The 26,913-nt window shown below is 39.4% G+C and overlaps 1 protein-coding gene across 1 annotated transcript in view; it reads left to right on the top strand.

Annotated features, from left to right (window-relative positions):
- LOC104246750 (adenosylhomocysteinase) overlaps nt 1-22,434 on the top strand; it is a gene marked incomplete at its 5' end in the record, with an annotated part of 28,924 nt that extends 6,490 nt beyond the window's left edge. The window contains 4 exon segments of the mRNA NM_001302609.1: nt 3,917-3,937; nt 18,974-19,417; nt 20,129-20,494; nt 21,406-22,434. Of these exon segments, the coding sequence (NP_001289538.1) occupies nt 19,073-19,417; nt 20,129-20,494; nt 21,406-22,152 (1,458 nt within the window). The 3' untranslated portion in view covers nt 22,153-22,434.
- Between the last annotated feature and the right edge of the window lie 4,479 nt (nt 22,435-26,913).

The following is a 26,913-nucleotide window of genomic DNA, read 5'->3' as shown; positions in this document are numbered from 1 at the left end:
TGCTGACAGGCTTCTGAAAATACTGGAATATTGAAAAGAAAAAAAAACAGTGTCCATATAGCAAACTCTGCCAAAATTTTGAGAAAATGAAGAAAGAAAGTGTTTTTTAGTAAACAAGTCTTGTTTTCAGAATTAGTTTATTTTCGTGGCCCGAACTACGCCGGTTTGATTCTCACAGGATGTGAGATACGTAGGCAACCCTCATCGGATCCAACCTCCCCTTTTGCAAAAATAGCCAAAAAATGTCAAAAATTTTAATCTTTTGTCATAAATAAGTCGGGTGATTCCATTCTTGTAAAAATAGCCGAATATCCTTAAAAAGACGCCGGAAGGCTGTTTTTGCGAAAATAGCCACTTTTGGTCATTTTTCAATGTTTTGTCCGGTTGGTAAAACACAACCTTTAAATCTTCTTCGAAGTGCTGAAAGGCCGTATTGACAAGACCGGAGTTTTATTTTAATGTGTGTCAATTTTAGTTTATTCTTTCTTTGAGTCCAATGAGTGTTAATCGCCCCAAACAAACATACAGAATGACCCGGGTCCAAGTTTGCTGATAACAGTTAGGAGCAAGATCCCTTTGGAGTTGCGCTTATGGTGGGAGGATTTGGAAAAGTCAGAGCGAGATAAGATCAAAGTACATCTGGGAGGTCTCACCAGTTTGTTGAACGTCAGACCCAGATGTGACATTATAAAGGCTTTGGTTACATTTTGGGACCCAGCCCACAGTGTATTCCACTTCTCAGATTTTGAACTCACTCCAACCTTAGAAGAGGTAGCAGGTTATATGGACATTACTGAGGGGCTAAGGCACAAATATCTGATTGCTCCAAGAGCCGTCAATTCGCACAAGTTCATGGATCTGCTAAAGATAAGCAAGGGAGTCCCGTACTCTGAATTGGATAGGGGTTTTTCTACTCTGCAATTCATATACCAAAGGTATGGGCATGTGGGAGGATTCGACGATCTGGAAAGCGAGGTTTGCAGCAGAGGGAATCGAACAAAATGGGATAAACATAGGCAGTTCGCCTTCATGGTAGCATTCTTGGGCATTGTGGTGTTTCCTCGGAAAGACAAAAATATTGATTTGAAGGTGGCTGGAGTCGTCAAGGTCCTGATTACCAACAACAAAAGCACGCTTGCCCCTATGATAGTGTCCGAGATATACCGAGCTCTCACAGCCTGCAAAACCGGGGCAGATTTTTTCGAAGGATGCAATTTGTTATTACAGATATGGATGATCGAGCACTTGTGCCATCATCCTCAGTATATGAGCTATAGATCTACAAACGAAGGTTGCATTGAAGGATATAACACAAGGGTTTCAGAGCTCAAATTGCCAGAAGGGTCTGAAGACTGGGTATCTTGCCTTCGCGCCATCACAGCAGTATGAATAGGGTAGACATTGGGTTGGCTTCCTGTTGAAGAAATTGTGTACATGCCCGCCACGGGTCCTTACTTCCTCTTAATGGGACTCCGAGGCATTCAGCCTTATGCGCCTTACCGGGTGATGAGGCAGTTAGGGAGATGTCATGTGGTACACCCAGATGAAGATCTCAGTATTTATGCAATCGAGGTTGGTACCAACGGCCAATTTCATGAAGAAGTCGTTCGTTCTATATGGAATGAATGACAGTATTTAACGATAAACACTCAAGTGCACGACCTAACCAGAGGTGAAGTCTCACCGGCTTATATCGCCTGGTACAGGAAGAGAGATGTTGTAAGAGATGAGCCAGAACGGCCAACCAAAAAACCTCACATTCAAGAGTTCGTTGAGGCATCACGAGAACCGTGGGACTGGTTGGCCAAAGAGCGCGAATACCGGGCCGAAGTAGGCAAGCTAAAACAACAGATCAAGGATCTGAAATTTTAGAACAAGGTGCAAGTTGCTGTCGATGAAGGAGAGAAGAACAAATTAGCTCGGGAAAGCGAGATCCTCAAAGCTCAAATCCGGGAAATGAAAATAGCTGCCAAAAACCCGAAGAGAAGCCGGGCTGATGAAAAGCTCATAAACGGTCTGAAGAAGAAAGTCCTCGAGTATCAAGAAGACCTGGAAAAATCTAAAGCTAGTCTAGAAGGAATCCAGGTGAAATGGATAATGAAGGCAGAACATCGAGCACGGTCTATGCAACAAATGAAGAGGGACTACGAAAGGAGCATCACTCTATTAAGAGAAACAATATCCACTCTCGAAGAGCGGATCTTCAGACAAGCCCGAGATGCCAGAGCAGATAGGAAGCACTACTATGATCTAATGGCCCGAATGAGAAACAGATGAATGAGTTTCAGGATCAACTCCTTTACAACACTCAAATGTTGGGGATGCAGAATCAACAAATAGAGCGATTGCTTATGGAAAGGGACATAATCAAGGGAAGAATCGACGATATCGGGCACTACATCACCATAAAGCGCCTAGCTTGTGAGGATATGTCCCGCACCACCTTCCTTGCTTCAATAATGATTTATGTCCACCAGATCATGGAAGATTTGAAAGATCTGCAAAGGGTCCTTGCACCAAAACCCGCGGTGAAGCCGAACGACGCCCCCGGGTGCCAAAATTCAAAACTCTGAAACATTCATAGTTTGAGTCTGTATCTTCCTTGTCTTCAGAGTCTGTTGTCCGTCGGAGTTTGTATTTCCCGTTTTGGCATAAAATTCTATAGTCTGTATCGAGTCTGTTAATTTCCTTTCAAAAATATTTTGTCTTATAATAAAACGTTTTACTTGTAAAAGTTGAAAAATCCAAAAATGGTGTCTTTATTTTCTGCACTTGTGGCAGAACTACGCCCGGTCTGATTCATGCGGGGACATGATACGTAGGCAATCCACATAAGATTCGACCATCACTAAAAAAAGAAAAAAAAAAGACAAAATGAATAAAAGAAAGGACATAAGGCGGAATGACGCATGCAGTCGAAGCAAAGACATGTTAGAAATGGTTAAACTGCCTAGGAACATTGCATTCCCCAATGTGAAATTGAAATATGTGTTAAACTCTAACGCTAACAAGTTTTTTGTTTATACCAGAGAAAGATTTCAAAACAGTTAGCTCGTTAGAACGTTCTGGCAGATTACCATTACCACACAAGATCTAAAGGGCCCATTCCGGAAAGTATGTCTGGTTTAGACAAAAGTGTTGAGGAGGAAAAGACAGAGATGCAAATGGTGAAGGAGGAAGTAGATAGGTTGAGACAAGAGATAGCTGGGATGCACCTAGCCTAGGCTAGGGGACAAACATCACCAACCCTTCCCCCTACTCCTACCCTCTCACCGGCTCGGACTCCGGAACACCCTCCCACTGGTTCATCAACGATCTTCCCCATTGCCCAATATTATCAAGGGGAAACTTCCTATAATCCCCAAGCTCCACCACCCAAACAAAACCCTCCTCCACCAACTGTTCCTATTTTCGTGGCACCTCCACCCGCCACATTGCAAAAATCATCCGATGAACCAGTGTTTCAGGTTCACGACAACCAATACTATCCTCCCGAACTCACCTTCAAAGCACCCGAGTCATACACTTACACCCCTCACCTTCAGCTCTCGACAGAAACTGAAAGGTCAGCAAAGAATCTGGAGCAGGATGAAGTGCTCCGTAAAGTGAAAAGCCTGGAGCAATCCTTCAGGAATATACATGGATTGGGAAGCCAAGTTAGTGTGGCCTACAAAGATCTATGTCCATTCCCCAATGTTCAATTGCCGGCAGGTTTTAAGATGCCAAAGTTTGATCTATATGAGGGACATGGTGATCCCATGGCACATTTACGAGGCTTCTGTAGCAAGATGAGAGGGACAGGTGGAAAGGATAAGCTGCTGATAGCTTATTTTGGTCAAAGTTTAAGCGGGTCCGTACTGGAATGGTACACAAGGCAGGATCCTAGCAGGTGGTATACCTGGGACGATCTAGCACAAGCATTTGCAGGTCACTTCCAGTATAACCTTGAGATCGTCCCTGATCGTCTCACACTGTTGAAACTTGAGAAAAAGCCTGGAGAGAGCTTTAGGGAATTCAGATTCCGTTGGAGAGAACAACCAGCAAGAGTCAATCCACCAATGAGGGAAGGTGATATGGTGGACTACTTCTTATAAACTTTGGAGCCAACTTACTTTGGTCACCTGGTGACGTCAGTTGGTAAATCTTTCAACGAAGTAGTAAAAATGGGTGGTATGGTGAAGAGGGACCCAGGCCCAACAAGATAATGAGTTATTCGTCAATTAAGGCCACAACTCAGGCTATCCAAGGTGGCACGGGAGGTGCGCTCGGGAAAAAGAAGAGAGAGGAGGTCGCAACAGTCGAAGCAGGTACTTGGTCCAGATCCAGAGGCCCTTCCCCTCGTTACCAACCCAGACCTACTTGTCCAAATTATCCACACACTCCATACAACCCTCTACAACCCTATTATCCACCAAAAGAGCCACATTTCTCCGTCCATCACGCCCAAACTTACACCAAGCTTCCGGCTCGCCCGCAATGGCATGCGCTGGCTCCCCAACATACATATCCACCTCCACAAAACACATATCTACCTCCACAAAACACATATCCACCACCAAGGGCCTACAAGAATCCTTCAGGGCCAAGCTTCCGCGGAAATCAGGCTTTCAGGAATGAAAGGGTGCAGAGGCCGAGAACATTCACTCCACTGTGAGAAACCTATACTACTCTGTTCCACGAGTTGAGGCAGTTAGGCCTATTAAGTCCTGTTGAGCCCAAATTGCCAAATCCCCTTCCCAAAAATCTAGACCACTCAGTAAGCTGTAAATATTATTCGGGGGCTCCCAGGCATGATACTGAGAAGTGTTGGAAGTTGAAGATTGTCGTACAAGATCTTATTGACACAAATAGGATCGAGGTTCAGGCACCAGAGGCACCCAACATCAATGAGAACCCGTTACCGGTGCACCATGAGGCCCACATGATTGAGCTAGTGCACGAAGGAGGGAAGCCCAAGAAACCCTCATAAACGGTAATGATGATTCGTGCCAGTCGAAGCGAAAAGCCAACCAATGGAAAGGCAGTGGTATAGTTGGGAAGGGTAGATGACAAGCCATTTGTGGTAATAGGGAAAGGTTCGTCTGTTGTTACGAAGAAGCCAGAACCGGTCAAGGTAGTGCTACAGGGAGTATCAAGCACACCAGTGTTGGTGGTGAAGGGGGCCCGCATAGAACCAGTTGTTATCAGGCCAGTAATGCAGTTGCCGATAACAAGTGAGAAAGTTGTGCCATGGAGCTACAATCAAGTGATAGTGATGCATAAGGGGAAGGAGGTTGTGGAAGAAGTATGCGAGGCCCAGGGGTTAACTCGTTCGGGAAGGTGTTTTGCTCCCGCAGAATTGAGAAGGGTCAATCTTGTAACAATAAAGAAGCCAGTGACGGAGGAGGAAGGAGAGGAGTTTTTGAAGAAGATGAACGCACAGGACTATTCCATTGTAGAGAAGTTGAGGAAGACCCCGTCCCAGATTTCGTTGCTATCCTTGTTGATCCATTCAAGCGATCATTGTTAGGCATTAATGAAGATTCTGAACGAAGCCCATGTTCCGTACAAGTTCTCAGTGAACCATTTGGAGAAAATAGTGCACAAAATCTTCGAGGTAAATCGAGTGACATTTTCTGATGATGAGTTGCCAGTAGAGGGTACAGAACACAACAGAGCACTCTACCTGACTGTGAAATGCGAATAATCGGTGGTCTTTCGAGTACTGATTGATAATGGGTCCAGTGCCAATATCTGTCTTTTTGTCACTCTGAACAAACTGAAGGTTGATGATGATAGGATTCACAAGAACAGCGTCTGCGTCCGAGGTTTTGATGGGGGCAGTACTGACACAATGGGTGATATCATACTCGAATTGACAATTGGTCCGGTCGAGTTCACCATGGAATTTCAAGTGATAGATGTGGCGGTGTCGTATAATCTTCTGTTGGGATGACCCTGGATCCACGCAGCCAAAGCAGTGCCCTATACACTGCATCAGATGGTCAAATTTGAATGGGATAGACAAGAGATTGTGGTACACGGGGATGACGGTACACATGCCGTCAGTGATGCCATTGTGCCCTTCATAGAAACTGACGATGACAAGGGCCCTTGGGTTTATCAGGTTTTTGACGCAGTCTCAGTAGACAAAATTCCTGAGGGTGGGGGCCTTCCACTTCCCAGAATCGCAGCTGCGACCTTCATGATAGCCTCAGAGATGTTAAACAGCGGGTTTGTACCAGGAAAAGGTTTGGGGATTGATCTGCAGGGAATTGTCCAGCCAGTTTCTTTGCCCAAAAACCTGGATACTTTTGGGCTGGGATTCAAGCCTACGACAACAGATGTAAAGCGGGCCCGCAAGTTGAAGAAAAGAGTTTGGGTCCTCCCTAAGCCAATCCCGCGCCTATCCAGATCATTTGTCGGAGCATGTATCAGAGAGTTGTCGGTCCCGAAGGTTCTCGGACAACTGATCGGGCCAGATGGAGATTTGAATGAAGGCTTTGAAAGGCTGTTTGCCGATGTCAACATGATAGAAGCTGGAGAAGGTTCCAGTAAGGCACACATACAGTTTGTGGGGCCTAGGGCCAATGTCAACAATTGGACAGCTACTCCTCTTCCTACTCAGAGGGAGTCCTTGTAGTTGGCTCTGATTTTCCTTCTTTTTCTGGATTATTCCAGGGTTGTAATCCAGATTCCTTTTTATTTTTATTGTGTTCATCAAAGTGTGAAACCTTGTTATCCCATAATTCAATAAAATGAAAAGTTTCTTCTTCATTCCTTATTTTATTTTTTATTTTTAATTTTGTTTTCTTCTTTTCTTTTTCTGAATAGTTCTCTTTATACTGGTCTTAATGACATGGCATGCACAACGGATCTTCAACCTAGTCTAAAAGATCAATCTGATTCCGAACTAATTGTACAAGAGGTCGATTATGATGACGAATCAGAATACGATGAGGATGAAGCCTTTGAAGAGATAAACAGAGAATTAAGCCAGTTCGAAGAAAAACCCAAGACCAACTTAAATGACACAGAAGCCATCAATTTAGGGAATGCAGATGATATCCGAGAAACTAAAGTAAGCATCCACATTGCACCAAATATCAGGGAAGAACTAATCAAAGCACTTATTGCGTTCAAAGATGTTTTTGCATGGTCATATGATGACATGCCGGGGTTAAGCACGAATTTAGTGGTTCATAAATTGCCCACTGACCCAGCGTGCCCTCCCCTCAAGCAGAAATTGAGGAAGTTCAAGACAGATATGAGTGTGAAGATTAAAGAAGAAGTAACCAAGCAGCTGCAAGCAAAGGTTATTCGGGTCACTCGATATCCTAATTGGTTGGCTAATGTGGTGCTAGTGCCTAAGAAAGATGGGAAGATCAGGGTATGCGTCGATTACCGCAATCTGAACAGGGCAAGCCCAAAAGATAACTTTCCATTACCCAACATCCATATCTTAATCGATAATTGTGCCGGACGTGAGATCGGGTCTTTTGTAGATTGCTATGCTGGGTATCATCAGATTCTGATGGATGAAGAAGATGCGGAAAAGACAGCATTCATTACGCCGTGGGGGACTTATTGCTACCGAGTAATGCCATTTGGTTTGAAGAATGCTGGGGCAACGTACATGAAAGCAATGACTACTGTGTTTCATGACAAGATACACAAAGTGATTGAGGTATACGTGGACGATGTGATCATAAAGTCTAAGCATCAGAAAGACCACGTAGCAGACCTAAAGAAGTTTTTCCAAAGACTTCGAAGGTACGATATTAAGCTTAACCCGGCCAAATGTGCATTTGGAGTTTCATCTGGAAAGTTGTTGGGATTCATCGTCAGTCGACGAGGCATTGAGTTGGACTCGTCAAAGATCAAATCCATCCAAGATTTGCCACCGCCGAAGAACAAGACAGAAGTAATGAGTCTGTTGGGAAGGTTGAATTATATCAGCAGGTTTATTGCACAACTCACTGCAACATGTGAACCCATTTTTCGGTTACTAAAGAAAGATGCTGCGGTAGAATGGACGGCAGAATGTCATGAGGCATTTGACCAGATCAAAGGATATTTATCAAATCCACCTGTGTTGGTTCCACCTGAGCCGGGGAGACCATTAATTCTTTATCTAATGGTCCTGGAGAATTCGTTTGGCTGCGTACTAGGACAACACGACGTTACAGGAAGGAAGGAGCAAGCTATCTATTATCTCAGCAAGAAGTTTACAGTATATGAGGTTAAGTACACTCAACTTGAGAAGACATGTTGCGCCCTAACTTGGGTGGCCCAGAAATTGAAGCATTATCTGTCATCATATACTACTTATCTCATTTCACGCTTGGATCTACTAAAGTATATTTTCCAGAAGCCTATGCCCACGGGGAGGTTGGCGAAATGGCAAATATTACTCACGGAGTTCGACATCGTCTATGTGACGAGGACGGCCATGAAAGCCCAAGCACTGGCAGATCACTTGGCTGAGAATCCTGTTGATGAAGAATACGAGCCATTGAGGACGTATTTTCCTGATGAAGAAGTGATATATATAGATGAGTTAGAAATGACCAAGGAACCAGGTTGGAAGCTCTTCTTTGATGGAGCCGCAAATGCGAAGGGAGTTGGGATAGGAGCGGTACTTATTTCTGAAATAGGACGTCATTATCCTGTTACGGCTCAACTGCGTTTCTATTGTACCAACAGCATAGCAGAGTATGAGGCATGCATTTTGGGTCTACGACTAGCTGCAAACATGGATGTCCGGGACGTCTTGGTCTTGGGGGACTCGGACCTCCTGGTGCATCAAATCTAGGGTGAATGGGAAACACGGGATTTGAAGCTCATACCATATCGACAATGTTTGCACGATCTGAGCAAGCGATTCCGATCAGTGGAGTTCAGACACATCCCAAGAGTTCACAATGAGGTTGCCGATGCTTTGGCCACTTTAGCATCAATGTTGCACCACCCAGACAAAATTCATGTTGGCCCGTTGCATATCCAGGTTTGTGATCAGCATGCTTATTGCAACATGATAGGGGAAGAAATGGATGGTGAGCCATGGTTTTATGATGTCAAGAAGTACCTCAGGATGGGGATATACCCACAGCAGGCCACCAGAGATCAAAAGAGAGCCCTTCGGCGATTGGCAAATGGATTTTTCCTCAGTGGAGGAGTGTTATACAAAAGAACACCGGACTTGGGATTGCTGAGATGTATAGATGCTAGTCAAGCCACGACAGTTATGACAGAGGTACATGCTGGAGTTTGTGGGCCACATATGAGCGGATATGTATTGGCAAAGAAGATTCTTCGAGCAGGGTACTATTGGCTCACTATGGAGCATGATTGTATCAATTTCGTGCGAAAATGCCATCAATGTCAGATACACGGAGATTTGATTCATTCTCCACCGACAGAATTGCATACAATGTCAGCACCATGGCCATTTGTTGCATGGGGCATGGATGTCATTGGACCTATTGAGCCGGCAGCTACCAACGGTCATAGGTTCATTCTGGTGACCATCGACTATTTCACTAAGTGGGTTGAAGCTAAAACTTTCAAGTCGGTAACCAAGAAGGCAGTGGTGGATTTTGTTCACTCCCATATCATCTGTAGATTTGGGGTCCCAAAAGTGATCATCACGGATAATGGTGCTAATCTTAACAGCAATTTGATGAAAGAGGTATGTCAACAGTTTAAGATTGCACACCGCAATTCCACCCCATATTGTCCCAAGGCAAATGGAGCAGTTGAAGCGGCCAACAAAAACATAAAGAAAATACTTCGGAAAATGGTAGAAGGTTCGAGGCAATAACATGAAAAATTACCATTCGCATTGTTGGGTTATCACACTACTGTCCGTACTTCGGTAGGGGCAACTCCTTATTTGTTGGTATATGGAAATGAAGCAGTAATACCAGCAGAAGTTGAAATTCAATCCCTTCGGATTGTCGCTGAAGCTGAGATTGATGATGACGAGTGGTTCAAAACCCGTTTGGAGCAGTTGAACTTGATTGATGAAAAGAGATTGACAGTTGTGTGTCATGGCCAGTTATATCAAAAGAGAATGACAAGAGCATACAACAAAAAGGTGCATCCCTGGAAGTTTGAAGTGGGCCAGCAAGTGCTGAAATGCATCCTCCCACATCAGGCTGAGGCAAAGGGCAAGTTCGTCCCGAATTGGCAAGGGCCATTCATTGTAACGAGAGTGTTGTCCAATGGCGCTTTATGTTTAACAGATATCGAAGGGAGATGCGTCGACATGGCTATCAATTTTGACGCAGTTAAGAGATATTATGTATGATTTCTTTTAATTGTAATTGTTGTTGTTTGTACTTGGTATTTATCGGAGAATGAAATGACGGAGGCAATTCTTTCTTTTATCCAGACACTTTAACCTTTGCTTCCCCTTTTGAGCCTTAGTTATTCTTTCATATCCCTCTTTTGGAATCAGTAATCAAAATGAAAGAAAAAGAAAAAAGAAAAATAATGATAATAAAGACAAAAGAAAGTCACAAGAAAATAAAGGAATTGGGAACTACGTTTGACCTGATTCCTCAAAGAAGGATACGTAGGCGCCTCACGGCTCGGTCATAGTGTAACATAGTGTGCATAATGTAACATAGTGTAACAAACAAATAAAAATCCCCAAGCAAGAAAAATTGGGGCAGAAGTTTGTGTTTGTAATTTTGGGAAGAAAGTTCGATTCCAAGAGTTGTAATGTTTTACCCATCAAAATGATTTTGAACCCTCTTGATACCCTTTTTCTTTAGCCATAAACAAAAACCATATTGATGTCCAAAAAAGACCTCCCGATCAGCAAATGAAAGTTGGGAATAACACTCTGATCCCCAGCAGAGAAGAGGATCATAAGCTGGAAATGAATTGATAGCCGGAAGAATCCCCAGTAGAGAGAGTCATATCGGTAGCACTCTAATCCCCAGCTGAAAAAAATAAAATAAAATGAGAGAGTCTTATCGGTAAAAACCTCCACAGGCACCATAAGGTGACACAAGTTGAGAGAAATAAAACGAGAAAGTCTTATCGGTGAAAACCTTCACAGGCACCATAAGGCGATGAGAGTCGAGAGAAATGAGAGAGTCTTATTAGTGAAAACCCCTCGAAGGGCACTATGAGGCGACAAGACAATATTGGCGGGAAGGATCCGCAGTTGGCAAAAAGTTGCATGCCTGTTTATCCCCAGCAGGATGAGGCCGTCCGAAAGATTGATTGATACAAATAGACTGGGTTGATTAATCCGGAATGCACGACATGATTGTTGGGATCGGTTATATCATTCAGATAAGTTCTTTTCTTTCTTTTTCCCCAGCATTTGTTCAGAAAGACTTTTTCTTTTTCTATTTTTTTTGAAACCATCACTTTTTCATTCTTGGTTTAAAGACTTTACCTCCCTAGCAGTTTATTTTTGGAAAGGATTTTCAGAGCTTACTACCGGTTTCTAAAGTGGTGCAAAGCAAAATGCGAATAGGACATGCCAAAGATAAGGCGACAAAGCGAAAAGAAGTTGGTCGAAAGACCAAATGATGAGTAGGTCTAGATCCCAAGAGGACCAAATTTCCAGGGGCAGTTGGAGAAAAACGGAAAGGCAACAGTTAAAAGGTTATGAGGATCCCCAGCAGATTTGCGAGATACAGGAACAACTCCGACAGATTCTCGACCAAGTTCCGCAATGGTCGGACAACACAGAGCGGGGAAAAAGAGAAAAACCATCCCCAACAGGAGTATCATCCTCAGCAAATAATATCATCCCCAGCAAGTTTTGTAATAAAACGCAAAGCAGGGAAAGGGAGAAGAAAACAAACCATCCCCGGCAGGAGTGGCACGACCACTCACCACGTTTTAAACTAACAAATTTTTCTTTGATTTGAAGCAGGGAAAGGAAGTATTATTGACAGCAGGAAGACAGGGCCACGAAGAAGATTATCAAACTGGGGCAGAAAATTTTCTCTCATTACAAAAATTTTCTTGAAATCAGATAGCCACTTAGGGAAGAGGGAAGATAACACGAGTTTTGAAGGAAGTGAAATCCCCAGCAGTATGTGAGAGAAAGCGATACAAGTTTTAAAGAAAGCAATCTTGGAAGAAGCAAGATAACCCAAGTTTTAAGGGTAGTGGTCTTTGAATCAGTATCATCCCCGCCATTGTTAAAGGGAGGAAAGTAACTAGTCTTAAAGAAGGAAGATAATTCCCCAGCAGTGTTATCCCCGACAGGTTTCAGAAAAGTGAAAACACCAGCTTGAGGAAAGTAGTTCCAAGTGGAAGGAAGGCACCAGCTTTAAAGGAAGTAGTCTGTGAAGAAGGAAAATAACATAGTTGTGAGTAAAACACCGGCGTTGTCCCCAGCAGTTTTCGGAGGAATAAGACACCAGTTTTGAGGGAAGCAGTTGAAAGAAGATGATTCAAGTTGTTGAAGTCAGGAGCCCTCCTGGAGAATGGAGGTGTTGTATTTTTAATAAATTGATTGAAGTCAGGAGCCCGCCTGGAGAATGAAGGTGTTACATTTTTAATAAGTTGTTGAAGTCATGAGCCCGCCTGGAGAATGGAGGTGTTGTATTTTTAATAAGTTGATTGAAGTCAGGAGCCCGCCTGGAGAATGGAGGTGTTGTATTTTTAATAAGTTGATGAAGTCAAGAGCCCGCCTAGATAATGGAGGCTGAATTATTTTCAAAGTTGCTGATGAAGTCAGGAGCTCGTCTGGAGAATGGAGGCTGATTTATTTTTAAAGTTGCTGATGAAGTCAGGAGCCCGCCTGTAAAATGGAGGTTGTTAAATTTTAAGTTGCTGAAGTCAGGAGCCCGCCTGGAGAATGGAGGCTGATTTATTTTTAAAGTTGCTGAAAAAGTCAGAAACCCGCCTGTAAAATGCAGGTTGTTAAATTTTAAGTTGCTGAAGTCAGGAGTCCGCCTGGAGAATGGAGGCTGATTTATTTTTAAAGTTGTCGTTGAAGTCAGGAGCCCGCCTGGAGAATGGAGGTGTTAACATTTTAAGAAGCTGTTGAAGTCAGGAGCCCGCCTGGAGAATGAAGGCTGAATTATTTTCAAAGTTGCTGTTGAAGTCAGGAGCCCGCCTGGAGAATGGAGGCTGAATCATTTTCAAAGTTGTTGTTGAAGTCGGGAGCCCGCCTAGAGAATGGAGGTATTATGTTTTAAAAAGTTGTTGAAGTCAGGAGCCCGCCTGGAGAATGGAGGTGTTATATTTTGAAAAAGCTGTTGAAGTCAGGAGCCCGCCTGGAGAATGGAGGTGTTACATTTTAAGAAATTGTTGAAGTCAGGAGCCCGCCTGCATAATGGAGGATGAATTATTTTTTTTAAGAAGTTGTTGAAGTCAGGAGCCCGCCTGGAGAATGGAGGCTGAATTATTTTGAAGAAGTTGTTGAAGTCAGGAGCCCGCCTGGAGAATGGAGGTGTTATATTTTAAGAAGTAATTGTTGTTGAAGTCAGTAAAGCATCGGGAAACAACAAAATCCCCAACAGAGGAAGGCAGTTCAAGATTCAAAGGAAAATAACGGGAAGCTCACAAGAAGGAAATAAACAGTTCGAGATCGGCGGCAACACCAGTTCGAGAATACAAGTCAAGTCAGAAGTAAAAGCAACATCAGAGGAAACACAAGGCAACGAGGCAACACCAGTCACATGACCAAGTTTGAGAATAAAATTTTGTAATGCATAGATCATAGCTTGGTATAACTTCTTTACCTTTCAACAATGGTGTAATAAGGAGGTCGAAAAGCAGTAGCAACAGCATGCAACAGCAGTCATAGCAAAAGGCAGTCCCATGGTAGTTCCAGCTACCAAAATTTCCCGAACTACATTAACCTCATTCCCTTCTAGCCAGGGATATGTAGGAAACCTTTGAAGCAAAGGTTCGGTTAAATCTTGTCAAAAAATAATGCTTCACACGGAGTATTCCAACGGGCAAAAAATCGCTCGTATCCGCTCACTTTATCTTTGCGCGAAAACATTTTGTGTTTTCGGACAAAGAGGGGCAGCTATGAGCACGTGATTTTTGCCCTACGAGAACTACTCCCAAAAAATTCAAAATAAAATAAATTTTGTGTTATTTGCAATTTTTGTGAATTTTTGTATTGTTTGCATTAGTTCGTACCTGTTTATTTGTTAAGTTAAGAATAAAATCACAAAAATAATGTACTTTGCATTTCAGGCATTTAAGGTCTAGTTGTGTGATCTTATATTTTAATTGATACTTAATCATGTTTGATAATTATTATTAAGAGCTAATTAGTATTTTAATAACTTAATTTAATTTATAATTCAACTTAGAATTTTAGTTTTTAAAAGAAAAAGGAAATAAAAGAAAGAAGAAAACAAGAAAAATTTCGGATTGGGCCAGCTTTACAAGAAAACAGCCCAGGCCCAATGTCACCCCCCCAATCCAGCCCGTCTCCAGCCTCAACCAAACGACGCCATTTCAGGCATTTCCATCGGGACCGTTGATCTCAGCTGATCAAACGGTCCCAAAGCTTTGACCAAACCTGACCCCCGATCCATTACCCGGTTCAGCCCGACCCCCCTACTTAAACCAAACGACGCCGTATGGTTTAACCCATTGATCCTGGCCGTTGATCTTAATTGATCTAACGGCCGAGATTGAAACAACCCCTCCGTATATCAGACCAATCCCTTACCATACGCCCCCAAAGCCATACCCCATTTCCACCTTCGTCTCCGAGCTTCAGAGACCAAACATGTCCGCCACCTTCAACCACCGTCCTCCGCCTACCGAAAATCGCCTCACGGTGGTTCCGGTGGTCCAAACACGCCCAAAATTACACCATAGCCTCCCCACGACATCCTCTTTCCAGATTTTGTATCAGTTTCCCTCGAATCAATGCCCAACGTCTCGAATCTTCAATCAAAGAATCAACCTAAAACCTCACCTCTTCCGATGACTACCAAATTAACACCCCTAAGCCATCTGACCACCCTTGTTGCAGATCCAGTACCCGGTTGCCTCGAATCAACCTCCAACTTCTCGAATCTTCAATCGAAGATTCGAGCAAAACTAGATCTACCCCAACCAATCTCAAACTCATACCAGACATGTCCCTGACCTCCCTCGTCACTAAACCACCATGGGTTTGGTTCGAATCTGGCTAGAAACACTCGAACCCTAAATCGAAACAAACAGAACCCTAGAAAAACCAAAACTGATTTCTGTCCGAATTTTAAGAGGTTTTGGGTGTTTAACTGACCTTAGTCGAAGTGTTCTCAGTTGAGAACACTCGATTAAGGTCCATTTGACCTCAAAAGAAGTTCAAATTCGAGTCAATTCAAGTCCGCCTGTTCTTTGTTCTATCTAAGGTATTTTTCCTTTCTTTCTTTTATTCTATTTTCTGATGTTTTAAGTGTCTGTTTATGTGTTTGGTATTGTTATATTAATTTTTCAGTTTTGTCGATTATTCTTTCCTTCTCCATCAGACCTTTTTATTTGGTCGAATTTGTTTTTGTTCTTTGTTGTGTATAATTATAGGCTGCATAATCAATTCAAATAAGTTTCGTCGATTAGTTGTTTTATTATAAACCTCTGTTCTTGTCAATACCGATTGAAATTGCCTGATTATCTATTTTCAGATTGATTGTTATCAATTGTTGTAGATAATTGGTTAATTAGTTCTCGTCGATTAATTCGTTCTTGTTTGTAAACCAATAAGCTCGTCAATTGTTTGTTGTGTATGCTTGATTTGTGAACACTTAGCTTCAGGGTAGTGTTAGTAGGCTGACAATGAACCTGCATTCATGTGCATTTTGAATCAATTTTCAATTTCAGTTTAAATGATTCTGCTGAGTTCTGTGTTGTGATTTAAATTCAGTCCATGGGATTCAAGGGGAACTCCACCTTAATCATTCAGTTTGTTAGGAGAATTGGTTATAGCTGTTAATCAAATTAGTTTTAGATAATTGCTAGTTGAGCAAATTTTAGAATTAAAAGTTTTAATATAGTTGAATTGTATTAGGGGCAGTAATATTAAGGGGTTTCAGGGGTGATTTGGGAATGAAACAGTTAGGATAATATTTTAATGTTAGTGTTTTGTTAGTGAGATATTAATGTCTTTAGATTAATATGATAATGGGGAACAAACGGGATTGGGGGGGCTGAAAATAAGGAAAAATTTTCCTTAGTGGGATTTAAAGTGGAATAATTCAGATTTTTAGTGAAAAGGAGGGAGTAAGGCAGTAAGTATAAGAAGGCAGAGAGAGGTCTATAGAACTGGACTGAAAAAAATTGAATTCTAAAAGCTTGAAAAAGTTGAAAAAGAATAGCTATTTTCATTATTTGTCTGGTTTAGGATCTGAAATTAGCTAGAACTGTCTTCCTTTTACTTCTGCTCTATACTTGGGGAAGTATATAGTTGCTGGCTATTTGTTGCTGCACTGCTGGTTGCCATTTTCGTTGCTGCTACTGCCGCTGACCCTCTTCTTCCTCTTTCTTATATTATCAATACCAGGTACATGCTTCGAATTCTCTTGATGTATATCTTCAAAACTTGTCATGGAATTGAATATTGACTAGCGTGTATGAAGATCTGGAAACTAAAGTCGAAGTTTAAATGGAGACATTAAAATTCTGATGTAATTACTGTTAATTACTACCATTATGTGTGATTAAATGCTTCTGTTTTGTGGTAATTCAATTTCTGGTTCATGCTAATAGCTTACGGTGGCTTAGCTATTTAGATTAAGTGTGTAATTTCAGAGTATGGGGTATTGTGATAGTATTCGAATTCTATTCGTGTGAATGAACTGTCAAATATTTTGTAAGGGAAAGCTGCTTGAAGGTGTCATTAGTTTTCTTGGTTTGACATCGAGGCTTGTTGTATGAAGTACTGTCCATGACCCTGTTTTGTACTCTGAAAAGCATCACAGTGTTGTTTTAGTTTAAAAGTTTTTTTTTTATGGTTGATCAGTTCCAATCCCATATGTTTGTTTGTGGGAAGTTAGCTTAAGAAAAATTAAAATACAAGCATGAGCATTTCGTTAATTATGGCATCAGCATGGTTTCAATAAAGAGGGTAATAAGTTAGAGGTTCTTGGGCTTGTCTCATGAGCCCAATAACTTGGGTTGTTATCGTAAGGCCTTCACTTAGTAAATTTGATTCAAAAATGCAGGCTGAGATAAAAATTGCAAGTTCATGTTAATAACTTGTACTCGAATATTGAAATTTAGAGGTGAAATCGTTAATACAATAACATGTCTCAATTAGATTTACATTCTGATGATGCTTATGCCATTGACGGTTTTGTATGTCTGAAATCTGGGCTTAAGCAAGCCCAGCAAGGGAACACCCTTTTTCTTGTTTGGAGGTCTTGCAATCCTAACGTATGCTCCTTCTGGACTCTTACTGTCGCCATTAACCCTTGGGCCTCAATCTAGGCCCAAGCTTTGAAAGTTGGATTGTAGATGGCTTTATAATAAGTTGGGTTTGAGCATTGACTTAAAATAGCCATAGTTTCTTCAAAATTTCATTTGGTTAATCTAATTAGTGGAGGTGTGCCATATTAAACAAGAATAGCTCATGGCCCTCATGTATTAATTTAAAAATGTTCCAATTAGAGCAAGCTGAGGTGCCCCATGTCAAACAAAAATGACAATTGCATGGCCCTCGTCCAATTAATTTTGTTTAACCTTAGAAACCGCGACGTGCCGTTTAGTGAATTTCATGGCCTTCGCAAAGTCGCAAACACGAAATTGCTTTAGGCGCGTACTTTTAATAACTTACTTTCTTAAACTCGGGTGCACATTTATGTGACCCAAATCCAAATCTCAACGAAGTTGGAACGTATCGAAAATTGCGAGTACATTTATGTGGCGCAATTCGAGATGCATTCTCACGACGTTGCAATTCTTTGAATAAATAATAACAAAGGCGGTAAACAGTTAAAATTTTGCACATAGATTCAACATGTATTAAAAGTCAGATAAATAAGCCGAATATGACAGTTGAGCGACCGTGCTGGAATCACGGAACTCAGGAATGCCTAACACCTTCTCCCGAGTTAACAGAATTCCTTACTCGGATTTCTGGTTCGCGGACTGTAATACATAGTCATTCTTTTCCTCGATTCGGGATTCAACCGGTGGCTTGGGACACCATAAATCTCCCAAGTGGCGACTCTGAAATAAATAAATAAATCCCATTTCGATTGTCCTTTAATTGAAAAAACTCCCCCTACGTCCCTTAACGGGGGTGTAGGTGAAAAAGGAGGTGTGACACGTACTTTTCTATATTATTTTACTCAGAAGGAGAGATACTCAATTTATAGTGGTTACAACTTTTTTCTTCGTGAAAATGATTTATCAAATAAGGAAGAGATCTATATTTTCTTTGTAGGAAAAGTAAAATTAATTATGATAAACTCTTTTCTTTCTTTCAAGAAAAAGTAAAATCCAAATATAAAAGAAAATCAGGACGAAATCCTAACACTTCAAATAATTTTTACTTTAAAAATTTGCGTGTGATATTAATTAGTAGCTGAACTAGAAATTTTAAAAAAGAATTCAAAATAAGCTGCACTAAATGTTTTTGTCAAAAAAAAAAATAAAAAAATTCACCAAGTTATATATAACTCAATTTTTTTTTATCTCATACAATGATAATATTTTCGGCAAAGGCTATTCAACTGAACCCTTCTTCATTCATAGCTTCGCGATTGGATTAATAATGAAAATAATACTTAAAATTTTGGAAAGAAAATCCAAAAGAAACCAAGTAATTAGATTAATCGAAAAAATAATGACCACCATTAACCCACCCACTTCCCATATATCTCATCCTTTTATTTTAGATTTTTAGTTACCAAATTTCCAGATCTACCAAACCCCAATTTATCCAATAAACTTTTCAGATCTAAAATTAAAAATTGCAGATCTGAAACAAATCTTGACCGTCCATTTACATCCATCAAACCTATTTAATACCACTTACCTCCGCCCTTTACTCCTTGCAACACTCTTCCTCTTCTCTAAAATCCCTTTAGAAGAAGAGAAAAAAGCCTCTCAAATCTCATCTCAAACCACCAAAATTTCTTTGATACTCGCTCGACCCATGGCTCTATTAGTCGAGAAAACCACCTCTGGCCGCGAGTACAAGGTCAAGGACATGTCTCAGGCCGATTTCGGCCGGCTCGAAATCGAGCTGGCCGAAGTTGAAATGCCTGGTCTCATGGCTTGTCGTACTGAATTTGGCCCTTCACAACCATTTAAAGGTGCTAAAATTACTGGATCTTTACATATGACCATTCAAACTGCAGTTTTGATTGAAACCCTTACTGCTTTGGGTGCTGAAGTTAGATGGTGTTCTTGTAACATCTTCTCCACTCAAGATCACGCCGCTGCTGCCATTGCACGTGACAGCGCCGCCGTGTTCGCCTGGAAGGGTGAGACTTTGCAGGTATAGTTAACATTTATGTGATTTACTTTCCTTTTTAATCTCTCCAAAATGAAATCTTTCTATATTTGGAAATAGCTTACCTTTAAACTTATGGGATTTGTTTATAGCCACACAAATATGTATAGCTTGTTTAATATATGTGGTACTTTTTGTTTTTAGTTTTGTTCCAAGAAAAATGATATATTTCTTTTAGAAAGGTGATTTATAGCTACAAAAATATCTTGATCTTGTTTTAGATCTCAACTCTCAAAATTGAGTGGATAAGATGTGACTTTATTATTGTTGAAATAGGGTAAAAAGGATGATATTTTTCTGTATTCAGAAAAATTTAGACCCAATATATGCTTAATGAGATGATTTTTAGCTACACAAATATCTATGACTTGGTTAGGATCTCAACTTTCAAAGCTTAATGGATATAGTTTAGTGACTTTATTTTTATAAGATGGTTAAAAGAGTGATATTTTTCTATATTTTTGGAAATAACTTAACTTCAAATTTTTTGAATTGCTTAATAAGATAATTTATAGCTACACAAATATGTATGGCTTGTTTTAGATCTCAACTTTCAAAGTTGAGCAGATATAGTTTAGTGACTTTATTGGTATAAGATGATAAATTTCAGTTACTTTTAACTTGACAATTTTGTGACAACAAATAGTTCTGTGATTTTATAGTTATAGTTGGTGATGAATTTTGATGAATTTGCAGGAGTACTGGTGGTGCACTGAGAGGGCACTTGACTGGGGTCCAGGAGGTGGGCCTGACTTGATCGTCGATGATGGTGGTGATGCTACACTCTTGATTCATGAGGGTGTTAAGGCAGAAGAAGAGTTTGCTAAGAATGGGACAATCCCAGATCCTAACTCCACCGATAATGCTGAGTTTCAGCTTGTGCTTACTATTATTAAGGAAAGTTTAAAGACTGATCCTTTAAAGTATACTAAGATGAAGGAAAGACTCGTCGGTGTTTCTGAGGAAACTACCACTGGTGTTAAGAGGCTTTATCAGATGCAGGCTAATGGAACTTTGCTTTTCCCCGCTATTAATGTTAACGACTCTGTTACCAAGAGCAAGGTATACACATGTTTTCGTACTTTATTTTGTTTCTTGTGTTTCAGATTTATGTGTATTGGTCGTGTGAATTGTTTCTTTTATTTAGATCTGGTAGGAATGGTTGATCATTACTTGGATCTGATACATAGGAACTATACTTTGAACTTAATGTTGGTTGATTTGTATTGTTTAAGTATAGGGTGAACTGTTAGTTGAATTTTGTAAATGAATCTTTAACTGTTTTTGGTAAGTGGAGGAAATAAATGCTTTTATTTAGTGCTGGACTTTAAAAGCTAAAAATTGACATCTTTTCCGATTAGAGAATTCTGTTTTTGTTTTTTGGTCACGGATTAGAAAAATTGTAACTTGATTTGGTGAGATATTTGTGTGGTATATGCATATTTCACTAGATCATTATTGTTAAACATAGAGTAGATTGTCTCTTAAATGCCTGATCGACTTTCTCGTATCGGTTGTTTCCTTAGAGGAAAAGAATGATTAATCTTCTGGATTTTAATATTTAATTCTTAAAGTGTACTATTTTCCACATACGATGTTGAAGAATGGAAACTTGATTTACTTTTATAAGACCTCTCTGTAACAACATCGTTATATAATAGCCGCCAATTTTTTTGGATCAGTTTTCATGCTATGTTATAATATATATTCTCTATAACAACAATTTTCTATTAACATCCAAAAAAATTTGGAATTAATGGAGCTGTTATAGAGAGATTTGACTGTAGCTCCATGTTTGACTAATAGAAGTCTAATCCATTGGTTTGGTAGCAATATTGGTTTGAGGAATCAAATGTGACATTCTCCTTAGTTGTTGGAGATGCATAAAATAGTAGATGATTAGCTTATATCAAGGTGATGTTTGTTATTTAGCTCATAGACTGACAATTGTATTGGATCCTTTTTGTTTCCAGTTTGACAACTTGTACGGATGCCGCCACTCACTGCCCGATGGTCTCATGAGGGCTACTGATGTTATGATTGCCGGAAAGGTTGCCCTTGTTGCCGGTTATGGAGATGTCGGAAAGGGATGTGCTGCTGCCTTGAAACAAGCCGGTGCCCGTGTGATCGTGACCGAGATTGACCCGATCTGTGCTCTCCAGGCTACCATGGAAGGTCTCCAAGTTCTTACTCTTGAGGACGTTGTTTCTGATGTTGATATCTTTGTCACCACAACCGGTAACAAGGACATTATCATGGTTGACCACATGAGGAAGATGAAGAACAATGCCATTGTTTGCAACATTGGTCACTTTGACAACGAAATCGACATGCTCGGTCTCGAGACCTACCCTGGTGTCAAGAGGATCACAATTAAGCCTCAAACTGACAGATGGGTCTTCCCTGACACCAACAGTGGCATCATTGTTTTGGCCGAGGGTCGTCTCATGAACTTGGGATGTGCCACTGGACACCCAAGTTTTGTGATGTCCTGTTCTTTCACTAACCAAGTCATTGCCCAACTCGAGTTGTGGAATGAGAAGAGCAGTGGTAAGTATGAGAAGAAGGTGTACGTCTTGCCAAAACACCTCGACGAGAAGGTTGCTGCACTTCATCTTGGAAAGCTCGGAGCCAAGCTTACCAAACTTTCCAAGGATCAAGCTGACTACATCAGCGTACCAGTTGAAGGTCCTTACAAGCCTGCTCACTACAGGTACTGAATGAACACAGAGGAGAACAACATTGTCGCGGCATGATTGTTTTGCATTTAATACTTTGATTTTGTTTAGGATACTAGTATTTTGAATATTGTTGGTGATATATTTGGGAGGAAGTGGCATGTTTTGCTGGAAAAGATATGGTCTTATTTGAAAGTAAGACCAAGATGTGTTGAATAAGATTGAGTATGGTTGGTGGTGTGGTATGATATTGTAGTAAGTTAGATCCATTTGCCTTTTGGTGTATGATTTTGTTTCAAGAAATCAAAGCAACACTTTTCCTTTTTCAGTTGATTTTTGCTTGTTCAAAATTTATTGATGTTAAAGCAGATTTCCCACCACCATATTTTCTTATATTGATGTTTTAAGCTTTATTTCACCTACCAAAAATATAAAGATGGTTTAATTAGAAGAGTGAAGACGCCCATCCCTTTTTGGTAATTTCTTGTCTTTTGTCATCTATTTAATTTTGCAAAAGTAAAGGTAATCTGGTGCACTTAGCTCTCGTTATGCGCGGAGTTTTAGTAAAGGATGGACAACAATGCGCGGAGTTTTACCCTGTATTCAATAAGAGATTGTTTTCACATGATAATTTTCACTTCTTAGTAGCGGAGAGGGGATGGTAGTGTGGAACATCGCTAGTTGTAAGTTTGATCAATGAAGGCAAATATTAATGCCAATAAGGATTTTTTTTCTTTCTTTTGTGTTCCCCGAGATTGCATGATTTTGCTTAAACGAAGCGATTTGTTGAGCGAAAATTCATATAGTTAACTACAACTTGCTTGGGATATAAATGAAATAAGTGTTGTTAGACATGGTGATTTTGTTTCTATTTTCTATGTGATTTTTTCCTTGTATGCAGTTTTTGTGATTTGTGTTTAATAGCTTAGTTCTTGAATGACAGACTTAATCATTAGTCATTTATTTGTATTTATTTTTGTTGAAATACTTGGTGGAAATAAAATGGTCTCATTTGAAGTATAAACTATCTCTAAAATATCTCCCACCAACCCCACCAAATTTTATTTCTTGGCGTTATAAGCTTCACTTCACCTACCAAATCCAAAGAGATAAGGTAGTTTAATAGAAAATCCCATCTCTTTTGATATTTTGTCATTTCTTACTATGTCTTTTGCCTTTTGGGTTTTAAGCAGCCGTCTATAAAGGGAAATCAACAAATCGCACCAACCCGATAATTTGAGTCAAACTGAGAAAAATAAACTCGATTATGGACTGGTTTGATTTGGTTTGGTATTGGAAAAAATTACCCCGACCATAATTGGTTTGGTTTTAACTAAAGAAAGTCAAACCGAAACCAAACCAACTCGACATTACATATATATAAATTTTAGATATATTTAATATATAAATATACTTATTGTGATGTAATTTATAAATCTTTCTTAAAAGATTTTATAATTTTATTTTTTGAGGTATTATTTTAAGGTTGGACTTAGAACTTTTGAATGTTCCAATAAGTTTATAGCCATTAACATTAGTAAATTAAATAGTACTAACAAAAGCCCAAACCAAAATCAAATCAATACTAGTTCTAACAAAAAACATTTAATTCGATATTACGAACGGGAATGTATTGAATATCTATTTTTTGTTTTGCAATAATTTAGATAAAAATGTATAACCATTTTTATTTTTTCTTTAGCATTTAGTCATGTATTTAATAATACCTTATTAGTCTACTTATTTTAGCATGACTTAGTACTTTTAGATTATGTTTATTTTTATTATGACTTTTTAATTAGCAATATTTATATTACATAATTTTATTGTCTTTATTGTTGAATAATTTAGGATAATGGCATGACATATCTCATATTTCGTATTATTTTCTTAGAAAATACTTTATATAGTTGTATCTTACTAGGACTAAAGAAATATTTTGAGCATAATTTATATATTTTATTCTACGAAGATTTTACCGGAAAAAAACCCTAAAAAAACCCGAATAACCCGAAAACCCGAGAGTGAAAAATCCGAGTTTTATTGGTTTAGTTTGGTCTTTAGATTTAATAATCCGACACAATTGGTTTGGTTTGGTAATTGTAAAATCCAAATCAACCCGACCTATGTACACCCCTAGTTTTAGGTATTACTAAATCCAATCCTGCGTCATTAAAAACTTATGTTTGAGCAGCTAGAGCAACCAAAGGAGGCTGATGTAGTATTTTTTTTTTTTGTTTGGAACTCCTGAAAAACTCGCGGCCGCTACAGCCTCTTTCCTTCGGGCGGGCATTCTGTGTGTACTGGGTAAACTCCCACTATATAATATCCTGCAAACCACACAAGGAATGTAAACCGCACCAGATAAGCCCTGTGCAACAGGCTCGACCTAGATAACATTAAGGAGGGATCGATCCCAGATCACATGTATATCTAGTAACTAAAATTGATAGGTTCAATTTTTAAAGTTTTTCGTATTGAATTTATTTCACATTTGAAATTATGATGTTAATATTTGACAGAATTATGTGTTTTTATATACATAATTTTTAGTGAATTCTAATATTGGATTCAGTTGAACTCATAAGTTATCATTCATAACACAAAAACATCGCGCACACAGAATATATATATTGGATTCAGTTGAACTCATAAGTTATCAGTCATAACACGAAAATATCGGGCGCGCACAGAATATATATACACTCACTTTTTGTCCTGTTCAATTATCATTTTCATGGTTTAAATTACAAGATACTAGTTGATTTGTGCTTCAGCAACTAGTTCAAGTGAATTAAAGCAATTTGTGAACATGTCTCACTCAAAATGTATCATTTGCGTCTGTTATCATATTACATTGTTGTTATTATTGTTTGTTGCTTGGCTGCTTTATTTTCACTGTTCCTTGAGCCAAGAGTCTATCGGAAACAACTTCTTTATATTTATAAGATAGGAGTACGGTCTGCGTATACACTACCTTTTCCAGATCTCACTTATAAAATTACGCTGGGTTTGTTATTATTGTTGTCGTCTCACTGAGAAACATAACTTTGATAGCGAGAAGTAATCTTGTACTAAGCGAAACAACTTTCACTTTTCGTAACAAAAATGAAAGATAAGTGGGATGTCTAAGCTTTGAAGAACTCTAGTGATTTTAAATGGTGTTCTAAAATTGGTCACTGCATAAGTGATTATACTGATTTGACGTGCATTTTTGGACTTTGCTCAAATAAACTGAAGTAACAAACTAACACATCTAGAGTTGGAATTAGGTGCCCTAGTTATTTTTTGCAAAAATCCTTATTGATTTTTCCCAGATAACATAATCAGAGTATAAAAGTCGAATTTGTTACTGTTACGTTAATTTGAAGCTTTAATAATTTAGTTTTCAAATAAATATCTTTAAAATTTATGACGATACAAGAGGATTTTAACGACTAACCACACATTTTGAAATGGTAAATAAGTTTTTAATATAGTACATATATGTAAAAATCTCTTAGAAAAATTCCATAAAATTTAATTTTGGAATTAAATATTTACCCCAAATAAATCATTACCTCAACCAAACAGGAACTGGATTTATAGGTGATACTATATAAAGGCGATAGAGAAAATTTGCCGTTGTTGTACAAAGTCAAGGGAGAAAATATTATTACAAGAAAATTATTTTTTGTTCTTCTACCATTGAGTTGAGATGTTTGAGAAAAATTTCAGCATGAGTTTCTCATTCAGTTTGTTCGCGGGTTTCGTTGATCAAAGAATTGATAGTAAAGATTGGTCTCGCTGTGGATGCACATAAAGTTTTCGCACTATCAAAGAATTTTGAAACGAGACTCTCTTCACCAGATACGTCTTAGATTCGATCTTTTGCTTGTAAATAATTTTAAACACGAAAGTATCTGCCTAAAATTATTATTGTTTCCGCTGCGTGTTATGAACACCTATACGCAATTCTTCCTGCTTTAACGAAAAGTTTTTTTTTTTGGCAATCCGCTAGGTATGCGCCTATGGTTAGATTTTATATATATAAAAATAAGAAATACAAATGTCTTGATGTCCTACGAAATGTAAAGCATAAACTTTGTAAAATACATGTACCTTATTATCAAAATTGAGTAGATCATTCAAAATTGATATCACAAGTATTACTAATCATTGTATAGTAAAATTAGCCCATGAATTAAACCTATTACTGATAAAATTTGCCAAATTAAAAGCTAGTCCACTGATTAGTATTTCCACAGCCACTTTGCTCAACAAATTCTTCCCAGGTCGATAGAAACCTTTGTTTTGATTGCCATCCCATCGGAGCTTTGTCAGTAAAAGATGCTAATCCAGTGTCGAATCTCCAGGCCTTCGTTAGTGTTTACAAACTGAAGATTACCATGCGATGGCCCATTCCCCAAATCTCCTCTAATGCTCACTGTCACAGTAGCAATGAGCATGTGTATTCTCCAGCACTTTGCTCCAGCACCCCATCCCATGCGTATACTATTTTCCTTCGATCCCCTTCCTGTTCCTGCACTGAAAATGTGAGCACTGGCCATTGTTTAATCACTGGCCCTTAATTAATTACACCTTTTGTCGAAAACAGAGCTGGAATTTTCTCGAGATCCTGCTTCTCGAAATCATGCCCGCATTCAAAGGAACAATTGCAGCCATTAACAGGCGTAATCCTATTCCCAAGTCAGTCGCAAACGTTGCAGGCGTGCATCCAGTCATAGTATACTGCATTTCATCTACGTGTATTACTACACTCGAGTTACTTTCAGTAGTAACTGTTGGACATAATCTGCCTTG

The sequence above is a fragment of the Nicotiana sylvestris genome, chromosome 1 (genome assembly GCF_000393655.2).
Source record: "Nicotiana sylvestris chromosome 1, ASM39365v2, whole genome shotgun sequence".
NCBI classification, from domain to species: domain Eukaryota; kingdom Viridiplantae; phylum Streptophyta; class Magnoliopsida; order Solanales; family Solanaceae; genus Nicotiana; species Nicotiana sylvestris.
This window is presented reverse-complemented; position numbering and strand designations above follow the sequence as displayed.